The sequence below is a fragment of the Thermothielavioides terrestris genome, chromosome 3, assembly GCF_000226115.1.
Source record: "Thermothielavioides terrestris NRRL 8126 chromosome 3, complete sequence".
Taxonomy (NCBI): Eukaryota; Fungi; Ascomycota; class Sordariomycetes; order Sordariales; family Chaetomiaceae; genus Thermothielavioides; species Thermothielavioides terrestris.
In genome coordinates, this window is record NC_016459.1 from 3,386,035 (window position 1) to 3,400,304 (window position 14,270).

A 14,270-nucleotide genomic window follows, 5' to 3' on the forward strand; every position below is an offset into this window, starting at 1 on the left:
CCTAGTCAGCCACCACAGCCACCACCAACAGCCCTGTTTTGCCCCACTCTCGAGGCGTAGCGATGCTCTCGCAAGCCACGGAGCAACTGATATGGCGAATGTGGTGTGTTCAATCTGTGTGGTGTGTGTATCTACAGGAAGAAAAGAAGGAAAAACTCTGCATGCAGGATGATCCATCAGGGGGGGTTGTCTGGAGAGCACGGGCCACATACAGTGGGCCCTGCAACAGATGTAAACGGAGCCAGTCATTTAAACGCATCATAGCACAACGACAAGGAGGTCTACGTAGCACTGGGCACTCTCGATTCTATTGTACTTTCAAGCGATTTAACTATTCCATGCGCCATCGAGAGTTGGGGAGCTGGGTAGGCAAATCACAAGTCAACTCAAATGTCACTTCGATATATACAATTCAACTCAAATAGAGCCGTGTATTTTTTTTTTTTTTTTATTTTTCTAACTTTTAACTTTTTTTTTTCTGGTTGCGACCCTTGATCAGATGTCTTCGCCCCGTTGCCTGTTCAACGAGTTAGCTCTTCCCTCATCGGCACCTGGGGTGGGGGAGGGGGGGGGGAAGGGGGGCAGTCTCGGAGCCCACAAAGAGCTACGCGGACTCATGATCGGAAGAAAGGAACTCGGGATTGACGAACCAGCTCTGGATCAGCCGGGACAGATATTCCAGCAAGACGATGATGGTCTCGCGGGTCGTCCACGGGCGCGTCGACAGCAGGTCGCAGGTCATTTCCCTGCGGATCGCTTCGCGCAGGAGGTACGTGTCGTCCGCCATCACCCGGACGACGAACTCCTTGTAGTGGTCGATGGTTCGCCCTGGCCGCACGTGGTCAGCGCATGTGCAGATGTTGCAACCACCCCGGTGTTGGCCCCGTGGCGGTGGGGACATTGAGGGAGGGAGGGAGGAGAGGGGAGAGGAGAAAAGGAAAAAACTCACACTTGCTCTTGTCCGGAGGCATGGCGAACCTGGAGCTGTGCTCCCACATGATCTTGACCCTCTCCTCGACCGATCGGCGAAGGTCGACGAAATCCTCGAATCGGCGGATGTCGACGGCGAAGGCGGGGTAGCGAGGGCGGCAGTCCCGGACGAAAATGGCGAAGTGGTCGCGGGAGAGGGAGCGTTCCCAGATCTCAAACTTTTCGACGCTGGAGAAGCCCAGCAAATAGGCCATCTCCAGGCTGCGGCGCTCCCAACCGTCAAAGGTGGCGAGGACTCTTCCAGACAGGGTGTTGCGAGTGGAATTTCGCTGTGTTCTGTCGTAGGAAGATGGGAAGACTCGCTCCAACGCAGTGTCCGGCGTTGAACTGCGAGATGTTTGGTCGTCGTTGGAAGGTCGGAAGACTTGTTGCAAAAACATGGTTCCCCGGTTGGTGAGGTCCTTGAGAGATTGAAAGATTCGTCCGAACATAATGTTTTGGGTTGAGTTATGAGACGGGTTTGGTTGTTGGAAGATGGAAAGACCCGGTAAAACACTCTCTTCTACGTTGAGCTTCGATGTGCTTGGTTGTTGGAAGACGGAGAAGGGAAATCTTCGCGGGCGATGCGTCCCCTTTTATTTATACCTCGGGGCGCGGACGCGGGACTGTTTCAGCTCTGGCGACGCTCGATGCTGCAGCGTCAATTCCATCTTTTCTCCGTCATTCGTGACGCTGAATGCATATGCGATGCAAGAGACGATCCCATGAAGAGGACAGTGCATCTAGGTTTTCCGTCGCGGTGGCAAAACCAACTGTGGAAAATGCAGCCATCGTGCATCAAGTTTGCTGCAGAGCGTACTATCGCCCGCGCGTAGACGGAGTGGCAATCTGGCATACATGATATATTCGTCATATCTGGTCCATGTTAGCTGGCGCGCGTTGCGGCGATATGTTTACGCCATCCCCTGTGTCATCGGCCGGGGCATGCAGCTGCACCCGCTGCAATAGCACCGACGCATGCGTAGCTTTTGCCTCGCGGTATGCTTTCAAAACTTCCAGCTTTTCAAGATCACGGGACCCCTGGGGCGGTTCGCTGGGCAACGAGTGCATCTTGGCCAGCAATGACGCCGGACTGACACCGGACCAGTCTGGCTATGGGAATTTGGGCTGTGGCGGTACAGATATTTAAGTAATCAGGGATAAACATTGTAGATATTCCGGAGCGAAGAGAACATTTTGGCTAGAACCGGAGCTAACGTGTTGGTTGAGGTCCAACGTCTCACCCTCTGAGTTGAAGAACGGCAGAGTGCCTGAGCCAGAATCTGCATGGAACCATTACGGAACCCGAAACAATAGCCAATAACCTGGAGGTGGCTCAGCTCAGGACGCAAGAACCGGACCCTCGCTCAACCACCTCCGTCTGTACTCAGGCGCAGTTGGCGAGTGACCCAGGAGTCCCAATGGCCCAGGCTAGGCGTTCCGACGACGGCATGTTGCCTAGTTGAGTGCACGCCACTGGGTGCTCAATGAAGACGATTGGCTATGGGGCTGTCGGCTGGGATAGATAAAACGCACCAGCTGTGAACCAGTTTACAGCAGGCTTCTTGAAGCTCTAGTTTGTATCAGTTTTTGTCATCGTTGGGATATATGTACAGAGTGGTTGTCTTGCTCTCGTCGGTGGACCGGGGCTTGTCATGGCGTCCTCGGAAGTTCCATCTTGAGCGTGGCTCAATGGATGTCTTCCACAACCTCGCGCATCACTCAACGTCATAAATAAGGATTCCAATATGATGGGCTGCCTGTAAGCAGTGAACGCGGTGCAAGCCAAGCAAGCCGTGAGGAAGCACGAAAGAGAACTTCCATCTGGACTTTAGGGCAGAATTCAAACTACATTGTTAACACACGAAGCCACAAGGCCATGGACATTGCCTACTACCAGCAGGCTTTGTACGTGAGTGCGTTTCAGCAGGCCGCCGGAGCTTCTAGGTAATTTTGTTGGTCTTTTCGTTCATAGTTTGTTTTGACTCTGTTGCGCAACACAACAACAGCCCCACGCAAATCGAAATATCATACGGCGTAGTGTATGTCTAGGGACATCCGTTGTAGGGGCCGTCTCATGGTACCTCTAGGACGTTCTTTAAGTGACCGCTTGCAATCTTTCAAAAAGAGACCTCATGGCGTCCCTCGCAAGAGCGCTGAGCGTTAATAGTTCTTATATATGCTGCGAGTGTTTCAAGGCTTCTGTTCACTCTTCTCCGCGGAAACGCGGCTTCGCCGGCAAAGGAGCACAGCTCCATCACGAGATTCCTGGAAGAACTCGGAGAGGTCTGATTAGAGTTGGCGTGGCAACTGATGAAGCGGGGGAATCAGCCCACTCCTGCAGCTTCCCCAGAGGAAACGGGGTGTCACGAGCAAGAAGGCAAGCAACGAACCGAAGAGCTGGAAATGCATTGCGAGACTGGTGATTGGAGAATTGCATTCCCGGAGGGTCCACCAACGCCCCTTTTTGGCAAACGAGCGAGCGCTCCTCGAAAGCGAAGCTCCAGACCTCCGAGGACCGTGGAACAAGCGGTTGGACCGCGCCATGATGGAGTCGTGACGTGACTAAGGGACGGATCCAAAATGCCCCGCAAGTCGGGGCCGATAGATAGATCGCACCCTATTTAGACGGCCGTGATGATTAACCTTCCGGAAGCATTTCGCTTCACACCTGCCACGTGGAACAGAAGAACAGAATTTATACGAGCCACATCATCCCGCCGCTCACAAAGGACCAAGCTGCACAACCTTCTAGCCAGGTTGTAACTCCTCCCTTCCAGTACCACCTGCCTGCAGATCCAGCAGCACGATGTCCGCAGCTCCCATCCTCCGTCTCTCCTGCCCCTCCGCCCTCCCATCCTCCTCCTCATTCACTACCCCCTTCCTCCGGCGCACTAGAACACTCACAGTTTTCCGCGCCCTCAGCACCACGTCGCGCACCATGGCTTCCGCCTCCAGCGAGATGCCCAGCTTCCCGTTCGCGCGGGCGTCCGGCCTGGACCCGCCGGCCGAGTTTGCGCGCCTGCGCAAGACCGACCCCGTCTCCAAGGTCAAGCTGTACGACGGCTCGGCCGCCTGGCTGGTCACCAAGTACCGCGACTTGTGCCAGGTCGCCACGGATCCGCGGCTGTCGAAGGTGCGTTGCCTCTTCTCTCCAAGTTGCGTTGGGTTGGGTGTCGGGGCGTATAATGGATCAGTGGCTGACTGTGGGTGCTGGGGGGGTTGGTTGGGTAACAGGAACGCAGACGGCCCGGATTCCCCGAGTTTAGTGACGGCGGCAAGCAGGCGGCGAAGCAGCGGCCGACGTTTGTGGATATGGACCCGCCGGAGCACATGAGGCATAGGTGAGATACAGGAATAGGGACGAGGGTTGCGTGGGTTTGTGCTGGCCGGTTGCTGACGGCGCTGGCTTGTGGACAGGAGCATGGTCGAGTCGTGGTTTACCCCTGAGAAGGTCAAGTCGATGCGGCCGTACATCGACAAGACGGTCAACGACCTGCTGGAGCGGCTCAAGGCGAAGGGATGCGCCAACGGGCCGGTCGATCTGGTCGAGGAGTTTGCGCTGCCCGTTCCGTCATATGTACGTTTGTCCGTTGTCCCCAAGCGGATGAGCGGAGAGCTGACAGCGCCCTCAGATTATCTACACCATCTTGGGTGTGCCGTTTGAGGACCTCGAATTCCTGACGCGGCAGAATGCGATCCGCACCAACGGAAGCTCGACTGCTCGAGAGGCGTCCGCGGCCGCGGAGTAAGTCACCCAGAGCAGGATGCAAGACGTGAGGGATATACTGACGGCTGCCGGTAGTGAGCTGCTCCGCTATCTCACCCGGCTCGCCGAGCAGCGTGCCAAGGAGCCTAAGGACGACCTGGTCAGCCAGTTGATGATTGAGCAAGTGAAGAAGGGGAACCTCGAGCAGGCCGATGCTGTGCAGATGGCTTTCCTCCTGCTGGTTGCTGGTAATGCCACGATGGTAAACATGATTGCGCTGGTACGTGCCTCAGCCGGCCTCAGCCATTTTCAATCCACTAACGTCGGTACAGGGCGCCGTAACCCTGGCGCAGCATCCCGAGCAGATGGCCGAGCTGAAGGCCGATCCAGCGAAGTGGGCCCCGGCATTTGTGGAGGAGCTGTGCCGATACCACACGGCGTCGGCCATGGCCATCAAGCGCACCGCCAAGGAGGATCTCGAGATCGGCGGGAAGGTAAGTCTGTTGTGCTAGCGCAGTCACTGTCCCATCCTAGTTAGTAACCGACACTTGACTGACCTTTCCTGGCAGCTCATCAAGGCGCACGAGGGCATCATCGCATCCAACCAGTCTGCCAACCGCGATGAGGAAATCTTCGAGGACCCAGACACCTTCAACATGCATCGCAAGTGGCCCAAGGAGGATCCGCTGGGCTTCGGCTTCGGCGACCACCGTTGCATCGCCGAGCACCTGGCCAAAGCCGAGCTGACGAGCGTGTTCAGTAAGCCAAACCCAACTCGAAGGCGTGCCTTGAGTGTGAAAAGCGTGATGGTAGCTGACCGCTGTGAACCATTAGCACACCTCTACAGCAAGCTGCCCAACCTGAAGCTGGCCACGTCGATCAATGATATTCAATACTCCCCGCTGGATCGGGATGTCGGCATCGAGAAGCTTCTAGTGACGTTCTAATAGACTGTGGGACGGCCTGGTTGAGTAGGAACTGTGGCTGAAACCGGAGATTAGTACACTGGCTCCCGATCAGGGTCGCCTGCTGTTTGCTTGCGTAGTTTCGGGGCTGCTTTTCTCAGTAGGCATCTAGGTCTAGCAATACTCCACTCTCAACATGTGCAACATCTGCTGCGAGATCGGCTCGGTCAACTTGCACCTACGACTTCCTACGGACAGTGCTGTGTGTGGGGCAAGTTAGGACACCAACTATCCCGACCAACAGCACCACGTTCACGCTATATTTAACGTATGCTTGGAAGCAAGCGTGTACTCGTATCGCTACCGGCGTTCAATCCCGGAGCTGGACGGTCAGAGAAGGGACCTGTGAGTGGATCAGGTGTCCCAGGTCGCTGGGTTGCACGAAACAACTCTGCATGGACCAAACCCGGGTTCCAAGCGATGGCCGATTGCCTGCACTTTCGGCTAAATAGATTAACGTTTCATCGCCCCAGTCTACTTACTCACAAGCATCCTTGGACATCGCTCCTGAAGCCAACGTCCTGAGGGGAAACTTCGCTCGAGCATACACACAGGACACCCCAGCTGCTGATAGAGCTGACCGAGGTAAGTTCTAGTGTGATGATGCTCAGACATACCATGACCGTTTTTCGGAAGCGTACCTTGGAGGGAGGTGATTTCGCCGAATCCGGTGTCACAGCATCCAGTTACATTCAAAGCTAAACCGGGTTCTTGGATCTCGGAGCTTCCAAGCCAGCTCCGTTGCAAAAGGAGATGTCGGTTCAGCTGCGGAGCGTATCAGGCAAGGCTTCGCGCTGGATGTCACTTCGGCCATTTTAGGCCCATCCCAAACGACATGGCCGGCCCTTTGAGGAGGAGAGACACCTCCACGAGCTCTTTGCGCCCCAATAGAAAGGCACGTCTTCCCTCCCAATACTACGTAAAACGGCAACATCAAAAAATGCCAAGAATCCAGGACCTTTGGGTCGAACGGTGTCCCAACTCTCGAATCAGGAAACCCGGAGATCATGAGGACCGATGTTGTGAAGGCTGGAACAGGTAGGAGGAATACCGGAGCTCCATAATCCAGATATAAAAAAGGGGCTACGGAGTGTCGACTTTTCCAGGACCGAGAGCTCGCCAGCGCCATCCTGCCACTCGTCCTGCAGCTTTGAAGTCATGGCCCTCAAATCGCTCCTGTTGACCTCGCTGGCAACGGCCGGCCTTGTGGTCGCCGATGGCCTCAACGTCCGGGCTAAGGCCGCTGGGAAGAAGTATTTTGGCACTGAGATCAGCACGACCGTCATGAACGACGCGAACGCCAACAACATCGCCAAGAACTCGCAGGACTTCGGCCAGTACACATGCGAGAACGAGATGAAGTTCGACGCGCTCGAGCCGTCCCGCGGCACCTTCAACTACGCCAATGCGGACCGGATAGTGGCCCAGGCGCAAGCCAACGGCATGCTCATGCGCTGCCACAACCTCGTCTGGCACAACCAAGTGCCGTCGTGGGTGACCAATGGCCACTTCGACAACGCGACGCTGATCAGCATCATGAAGAACCACATCGCCAACGTGGTGGGCCACTACAAGGGCAAGTGCTACGCCTGGGATGTGGTCAACGAGGCCCTGAACGAGGACGGCACGTACCGCACGTCGGGCTCCGTCTGGGGCTCGACCATCGGCCCGGCCTACATCCCGATCGCCTTCGCGGCGGCGGCGGAGGCCGACCCAGACGCGAAGCTCTACTACAACGACTACAACTGCGACCGCGCTGGCGCCAAGGCCACGGGCGCGCAGAACCTGATCAAGATGGTCAAGCAGTACGGCGCGCCGATCCACGGCTTCGGCATGCAGGGCCACCTGACGACGGGACAGGTGGGCTCGGCGTCGCAGTACGTGAGCAACATGCAGGCGTTCGCGGCGCTCGGCGTCGAGGTGGCCTTCACGGAGCTGGACATCGCGACGCCGTCCAGCAACCCCAACTTCCAGCAGCAGGCGACCGACTACGCGACCATCGTGTCGGCGTGCAAGCAGGTCGACGCCTGCGTCGGAATCACCACCTGGGGCTTCACCGACAAATACACCTGGATCAGCAACTCGGACCCGCTGCCCTGGGACTCCAACCTGCAGAAGAAGCCGGCGTACACCGCGATCCTGAACGCCTGGGGCTCGTCGCCGCCGCCTTCGACGACGACGACCACGGCCGCGACGACCACAACGCCGCCGAGCGGGGGTGGCGGCAACGGATGCACCGCGCCGCACTGGGCCCAGTGCGGTGGCATCGGCTACTCGGGCTGCACCACCTGCGAGGCTCCCTACACGTGCAAGTACTCCAACGACTGGTACTCTCAGTGCTTGTAATGGGTGGATGAACCGCGCGAATTGTAGGGTGGCAGTCCAAGGGTAGGGGTCCGAGGCATCACTGCGAGGCGAGGCTCGGTGCAGTTCGTCCGACTCGCCAACATCCTTTCTTTCTACCTTCCAAGTACATAGCTATCTAGGTACATAACTTTGTCCCAATCTACTGTTGACTCTGAGTTCGTCTTGAGGCAGAAGTGTCAGAGTCAAGGCAGTGCCGAGAGAAACAACGCCTCTCATTGGGGCGCATCACGCCCTCATGGGTACCACAATTATCGACGGTTATTAACGTAGCATCCCGAAGTCGTTGTCATGGGCATGGGTGCGGGCGGAACAGGCGCGGATGCAACAATGCCTTGCCGTACCCCATGCTGCTGGGTCTCCGACTGCCCGGTTTTGGAGATGTCCTCTCATTTCGACACAAGGACGCACTTGGCCCCTTGTACTGTGATCCATAATTTGTATCCATGTACGTGGTTTCCTCTATGATGCCTTCAGCCGAGCAATCTGATGCTCCGATTTTACCCTTGGGGGGTTCAGGCTAGAGGAACTGAGCATTTCCGCTGAGCTGCGGATTTATATACGATAGACAGTCAAGTTAACTCTAATTACATCCCATCTTTCTCCAATGATGCCCGTATAACTTTCGTCCAAGCTCATTAACCTCCTAGCCCACCTACGCTGCACCTCCCACCCGTCCTACCAATACATGCCAGCCTACTACACCAACAGCGCCTTCAGCGCATCAGCTAGCGTACGAGTCGGCGCAGCGAGCTCAAGCACCTGCTTGCTCGTGGTAGATACCGTGCACTTCCCTTCTTCGGTAGTGTCCAGGGCATCCTTGACAGGCATGATGACGTTCCTCGACTCCAGCGCAGCCGCACCCGCGGCCTCGAGGAACGATAAGTCTCAGAGCTGCTGCGCTCCGGGGCTCTGGGGTTTGCCAGTCCCGGCCCGGAACGCCTCACTTGTTGTCAGAACGCTAGTGACCCAGCTCAGTGATCTGAGAGTCTTAACAGATTGGAGATATGGTTCCAACGGTTTGAGCTGAGCACTCGTTTCGCTCCATACACTCGTCACTTTTCCACCTCGATGCGCCTAGGACCTATGAGTGGGTATCAACATTTGTCTTCGTGATCATGCGGCCAGAAACATCCACCGCCGTGCATGGCTCTCCAGCAAGAAAATGTAAAAGAAACCAAGCGTGCTAAGATGTACCCCAATCCACGGTAGATCGTCAACAGTCCCGCTTTGACTGACGCTGGTGGCTCAGCATCTGGTGCACACTGGCCGTCAAGCCCTCCGGCTTGGGCCTTTCAACAAAGGCGCAGCGAGGATCATGAGACATCCATGGTGGCAAGGCAACCGTCACCCTCCACCCGTCGCCGTTGCTTGGCTGAACAACACAGCATATCCCGTGCTACACTTGTTGACTCCAAACCAGCGCCGAGACGTAGCTCTCCACCGCCGGATCTACCTACCCAGACCAGATCACTCCAGAAACTCCCGCACCCTCTCCTCGCACCACTCAAAGCACTCGCGCGCCTGGCCGGTACCGCCCTCCTCCTCCCCCCGCAACGCGAGCAGCAGATCCTTGCGCGGCGCGGGGTGCCAGCGCCCGTCGCAGATGGCGTACCGGCCGGCCGCCGCATCCGCCAGCGTGACCGAATCGGAGCAGCCCATGAACAGGTTCGTCTCGGCGCCGTGCACGGGGTGGCGCAGCGTGGGCCGCAGGAGCCAGACCACCAGCGCCGGCGTATGCCGCCAGATGCTGGTGTTGTAGTTGCCCGGGTTGCCGGCGATGTGCAGCACCGCGCCCCCGCCGCTGCCGCCGTCGCCGTCGTCGCCGTTCTCGTCGTCTCCGTCGGGCTGCCGCCGCGCGAACTCAGCCGCCACGAACCAATTCGCCGCCTTGGACGCGCTGTAGATCGCGAACGGGCGCATGCGCGTGGCGGTGGCGGCCGGATCGCGCAGGAAGTCGCGGCGGACGCCGCCCTTGGGAGAGAACATGTCCACGGCGAGCGAGGCGGACCACACGACGCGGACGCTGCCGGGGGCGGATTGCTTAGCTGTTTTGGAGAGGATCGGGCTGAGCAGCCGCGCCAGCAGGAAGGGCCCGATGATGTTGGTGCCGAAGTGGTATTCGTGGCCCTGGCGGGTGGGCGGTGCCTTCTTGCGCGCGCCCGTGCCGGCGTTGTTGAACAGGACGTCGAGGCGCCCGTCCGGGCCCTCAAGCTTGAGGAATTCCTGCGCGGCGGCCTTGACGGAGGCCAGGTCGCTCAGGTCCATGGATATGAAGGCCAAGCTGCCTCGCTGCTTCTCCGCATGACCGCGCCGGTCGTAGAACGCCTTGATGCGGGCGATCGCGTCGTCGGCGTGCTCTTTCGAGCGCGTGAGGATGTAGACTTTACCGCCGGCACCGTAGAGGATACGGGCTAGCTCGTATCCGATGCCGGACGAGCCGCCGGTTACGATGAACACTTTGCCGCTCTGGCTCGGCAGGTTGGCCTCGGTGATTGGGGCGCCGTGGCGTGGCGGGAACCATTGCGTCCAGGTTGCATAGAACGGCATCTTGCGAGCGGGATGCGATCATACGTGGAGTGGTGTGTCTTCCGCTTGGAGCCAAGCAGGAATCAACATCCAGCTGGTCTTCCCCAGCCCCAACCTGAGCGGTCGAAAGCGGTGCGGGGCGGGGGAAGGCTCGGACCGCGAGGGTGCAGGTTTGGGTGCCGAATGTGACCTAGAGAATCCTGCAGGGTGGACGAGCCGTTCAAGCCCCTGGCCGCCGTGGGGACGCATCGCCAAAAACCCCCCTTGTGAAGGTGTGGGCAACCCCACTCCGAATCCGACGACCACATGGATCCTGCAGCAGATTCGGCGTGAATGGTTCGCTAACGAGTCAACGAGGACAGACACTGCGCCGGAGTGCATTAGCGTCGACATGCGCGCTTGTGCTCGTTCTAACTTGTTCTCGGAGGCCCACGCAAGCCATGAACGGATCCTTCGGAACTCAACCAAGGTAAGGTAGGTCTCTCAGAGAACGAAGTTCTTGACATCACAAGCGTAGCCGTTATCTGGAACGCCTCCGACCTCCGTGACCGAAATGTTACTTGCCCTCGGCAATCTCCAACACCGCCTTTTGGAATTCCACGTGCAGCGCTAGGATGGGAGGATACATAGGGGGGAGAATTTGACAGAAAACCGTGCCGTAGGTGCCGGCCTCGTGGTCCATGAACCAGATGACACCTGGAAGACCGGCCCAGTACGTAGTGCCTTTCTTGCTTCGCCCTTCCTGATCGCTCAGGGTCACCATGCCGGCAAATGAAAAGGTCTTCCTGACGGTAGACGGGATGCCGAGCGCTAGGAACTCTGTGTTCTGAGCCGAGCTGTCTAGGTAATCGTTGAAGGCTTGCTCGGTCGTCGAATTGAGCTGCGGGCGGAACAGCTCCGCGTACGAGTCTGGCTTCATCAGCCGGCCGTCGCGACGAAAGACGGCCGAGAGGAAAGTGTAAAACGCCGCGGGCGAAATGAAGATGCCGGCCCCACCGAGACAGTCGGTTGCTCCAAGCCGGATATCGAAGTCGGAGACGTCGGTAGCCGGGGGCTTCCCTTCGTCGCTGAGAGTGCTCATATCCGCTAGCCGGTCCTTCATATTTTCCTTCTTCTCGGGAAAGAAAGACACGTCGTTCTCGATGCCTAGCGGCTCCCAAATGTGCTGGCGCATGAACTCCTCGAGGGTTATGCCCGTAGCAATCTCCACTGCCTTGCCGGCCCAGTCGTGACCCGCGCCGTAGGCGAACCCGGTTCCCGGGGTAAAGACGAGAGGCACGGCCAACTTGTCTGCTACGGTCCGCCCGCCCCAGGGCTCTTCACCGCGCGAGGCGCGCCATTTCTCGAGCAGCGGGTTGAACCACTCATACTCATGGCCCGACGTGTGCGAAAGGAGCATTCGAAGTGTGATCGGGGTGTCGTTGGGAGCGAAGGTGGCCTGGTTAGTCCTATCATCGAAGCCGCTGATAATGCCGTACCGGCCCATCTCGGGAAACATGGGTCTGACATCTTGGTCTAGATCCAGTTTCCCCTGTTCCACGCATTGCACGACGGCCACGGAGGTCATAAGCTTTGTCATCGACGCGATAATGCAGATGGTCGAGTCCGTGAACGGCAGGTCCCGGCCCTCCTTCATGCTAGCCTTGCCAATCGACTTGGAATACAGCAGGTTTCCTGAGCAATGAATCATCAACACAAAGCTCATCAAGGCTCTGACACGTGGTGCTGACCATTTTTGTCTCCTGCGAATATGGAGACGCCGGGTAGGAGCCCCGAGGCAACAGCGTCCCCATAGAGCTTGTCAATCTTGTGCGCCATGACAACTTGTGCTGATTGGAACCTGGAGACTAACGCCTTAAGATCGGGCGTTTCGACGGGTGCGTCGCTTTCGGGAGGGAAAGGAAAGGTTCGGTCGTTCGGGAGGCTCCGCGACGTGAGTTCTTGTACCCCACGCAAATGCGCCCTGGCCGGCGACGACGGAGAGCCCAAGAACGATACACGGTGCGGAGCAGACCAACGTGCATTTCCTGTGCCGTATTCGTACATCGACGCTGCAGAGTACTGTGCAAGCAGCACATAACCATCCTACAATCTTGCGCTGTCGCAGAGAGTGACGTGCTCGGTAAGGTGAAAAGAGACATAATCCGTACCGCATAGCAACACTACTCTATTCGAATTGACTAGGCAGGAAAGGCTGCGAGGGACGAAAATGACCATGGGGTTCGAAGTACCCCTGGGGGAAATATTTGCTGTGTAACCAGAGACGGGGTGATAGCATTGGGACCCCGAGTTCCCCAACCCCGAGTGTCGCCACCAGTTTTTCGGACATCACATCAAAACCGACTCTCCGGTGACCCAGTGTCTAACGCAACACAAAACGACCGCCGTGCATACACAAGTTGCCAAACAGTATGGGACGCACCAAGCCATCATCCGGCCTCCCGCCAGCCGCATTCCGCAAGGACGCGCGGGCGAAGAAGGCCAAAGCCACCATCAACAAGGTGATCCCCGCGCTGCTGTCTGCCCACCCGCGGGCGCGCGAAGGGATCAACCGCTCCGAACTCATCACGCCCGACCTTTTGCCTCCGAGACCCCTCAAACCCGCACCCACACGCCCGGGCCCCGACACCCCGGCCCGCAACCCGCCGGTGCCACGCATCACCCTCCGCATCACCGACACCCTCACAGCCGCGCACTCCCTTCTCCGCATCGCCACCCCGCCGTCCCCCACCCCAGCCCCCACTCCCACTCCCACCATCACCCCCAACCCCAACCCCAATACCCACACCAGCAGCGCCCGCCGCCCCGCCCGCTACCTGGGCCTGGACCTGGACCTCACCAACCGCCGCGCCCGCGTCGCCATCCTCAACATGGCCTCCCCGCTCTGCCCCGGCGGCGGCTTCCTCCGCGGCGCCGCCAGCCAGGAGGAGTCGCTGTGCATGCGCACCACGCTGCTGCCCGCGCTGCGCGACGCCTTCTACCGCCTGCCCGAGCTGGGCGCCGTGTACACGCCCGACGTGCTGGTTTTTCGGGCTGCGGGGGAGGGCGGTGGGGAGGGGGGTGGCGGTGGTGGTGGTGGTGATGATGGTGGTGAGGGTCACGGTGATGGTGGTGGTGGTGGCGGGGAGCTGGCTAAGCGGGATCGCTGGTTTGTGGACTGTGTTAGTGCGGCCATGTTGCGGTTGCCTGAGGTGGAGGTGGATGAGGATGGCCGGGCGAAGGCGTATGCGAGTGGGAAGGATCGGGTGCTGGTGCGGCGGAAGATGGAGTTGGTGATGAGGGTCTTTCAGGCGAAGGGGGCGAAGCGGGTTGTCTTGGGCGCGTGGGGCTGCGGTGCGTATGGGAATCCCGTGGGCGAGGTGGCTGCTGCGTGGAGGGAGGTGTTGTTGGGTTCGAAGAGGGGCGCGAAGGCTGACGCGGGCGCTGGCTGGGAGGGGATTGAGGAGATTGTGTTTGCCATCAAGGATGCGAGTCTGGCAGAACGGTTTGCCGAGGCATTCGGTGATGGTTTGGTGAGGGAGCAAGAAGAAGGTGATGCGGCGCCCGAAAACGAGGAGGAAGAGGAGGATCCTGAGACTGCGCGAGTCAAGGCGCTGCAAGACAAGACCAAGGAGACAGAGCTGTCTGCCGAGCAAGCAAAGTCTCCTCAGCTCATATGCGGCTGAACAGAAGAAGCTGTCTGTTACACGATGCCCAGATATCTAACCGCCAAATACCATGGAGTTCAAACTATG

General features: G+C 58.4%; 6 protein-coding genes across 6 annotated transcripts; 3 read left to right on the forward strand and 3 right to left on the reverse strand.

Moving 5' to 3' along the window:
* Positions 1-637: 637 nt before the first annotated feature.
* Positions 638-1,199, reverse strand: THITE_2022876 (uncharacterized protein; the record flags this gene model as incomplete). Its single annotated transcript, XM_003654508.1, has 2 exons — positions 638-828; positions 950-1,199. Coding segments are annotated over 2 exons (441 nt in total), but the record flags the coding sequence as incomplete, so codon positions are not given.
* Positions 1,200-3,542: 2,343 nt separating this feature from the next.
* Positions 3,543-5,831, forward strand: THITE_2117644 (uncharacterized protein). The gene is made up of 9 exons (XM_003654509.1): positions 3,543-3,780; positions 3,895-4,105; positions 4,207-4,313; positions 4,390-4,549; positions 4,605-4,717; positions 4,775-4,958; positions 5,011-5,172; positions 5,248-5,437; positions 5,513-5,831. Exons 2-9 carry the CDS (start codon positions 3,911-3,913, stop codon positions 5,623-5,625), a joined length of 1,224 nt encoding a protein of 407 aa, XP_003654557.1. The 5' UTR covers positions 3,543-3,780; positions 3,895-3,910; the 3' UTR covers positions 5,626-5,831.
* Positions 5,832-6,639: 808 nt separating this feature from the next.
* On the forward strand, positions 6,640-8,295 carry THITE_2117649 (glycoside hydrolase family 10 protein). The gene has a single exon (XM_003654510.1). It carries the CDS (start codon positions 6,802-6,804, stop codon positions 7,987-7,989), a length of 1,188 nt encoding a protein of 395 aa, XP_003654558.1. The 5' UTR covers positions 6,640-6,801; the 3' UTR covers positions 7,990-8,295.
* A 1,182-nt stretch (positions 8,296-9,477) lies between these two features.
* On the reverse strand, positions 9,478-10,557 carry THITE_2051428 (uncharacterized protein; the record flags this gene model as incomplete). The annotated part of the gene is made up of 1 exon (XM_003654511.1): positions 9,478-10,557. One exon carries the CDS (start codon positions 10,555-10,557, stop codon positions 9,478-9,480), a length of 1,080 nt encoding a protein of 359 aa, XP_003654559.1.
* Positions 10,558-11,092: 535 nt separating this feature from the next.
* THITE_2050675 (uncharacterized protein) lies at positions 11,093-12,226 on the reverse strand (the record flags this gene model as incomplete). The annotated part of the gene is made up of 1 exon (XM_003654512.1): positions 11,093-12,226. One exon carries the CDS (start codon positions 12,224-12,226, stop codon positions 11,093-11,095), a length of 1,134 nt encoding a protein of 377 aa, XP_003654560.1.
* A 721-nt stretch (positions 12,227-12,947) lies between these two features.
* Positions 12,948-14,201, forward strand: THITE_2050626 (uncharacterized protein; the record flags this gene model as incomplete). The annotated part of the gene is made up of 2 exons (XM_003654513.1): positions 12,948-13,258; positions 13,331-14,201. 2 exons carry the CDS (start codon positions 12,948-12,950, stop codon positions 14,199-14,201), a joined length of 1,182 nt encoding a protein of 393 aa, XP_003654561.1.
* Between the last annotated feature and the right edge of the window lie 69 nt (positions 14,202-14,270).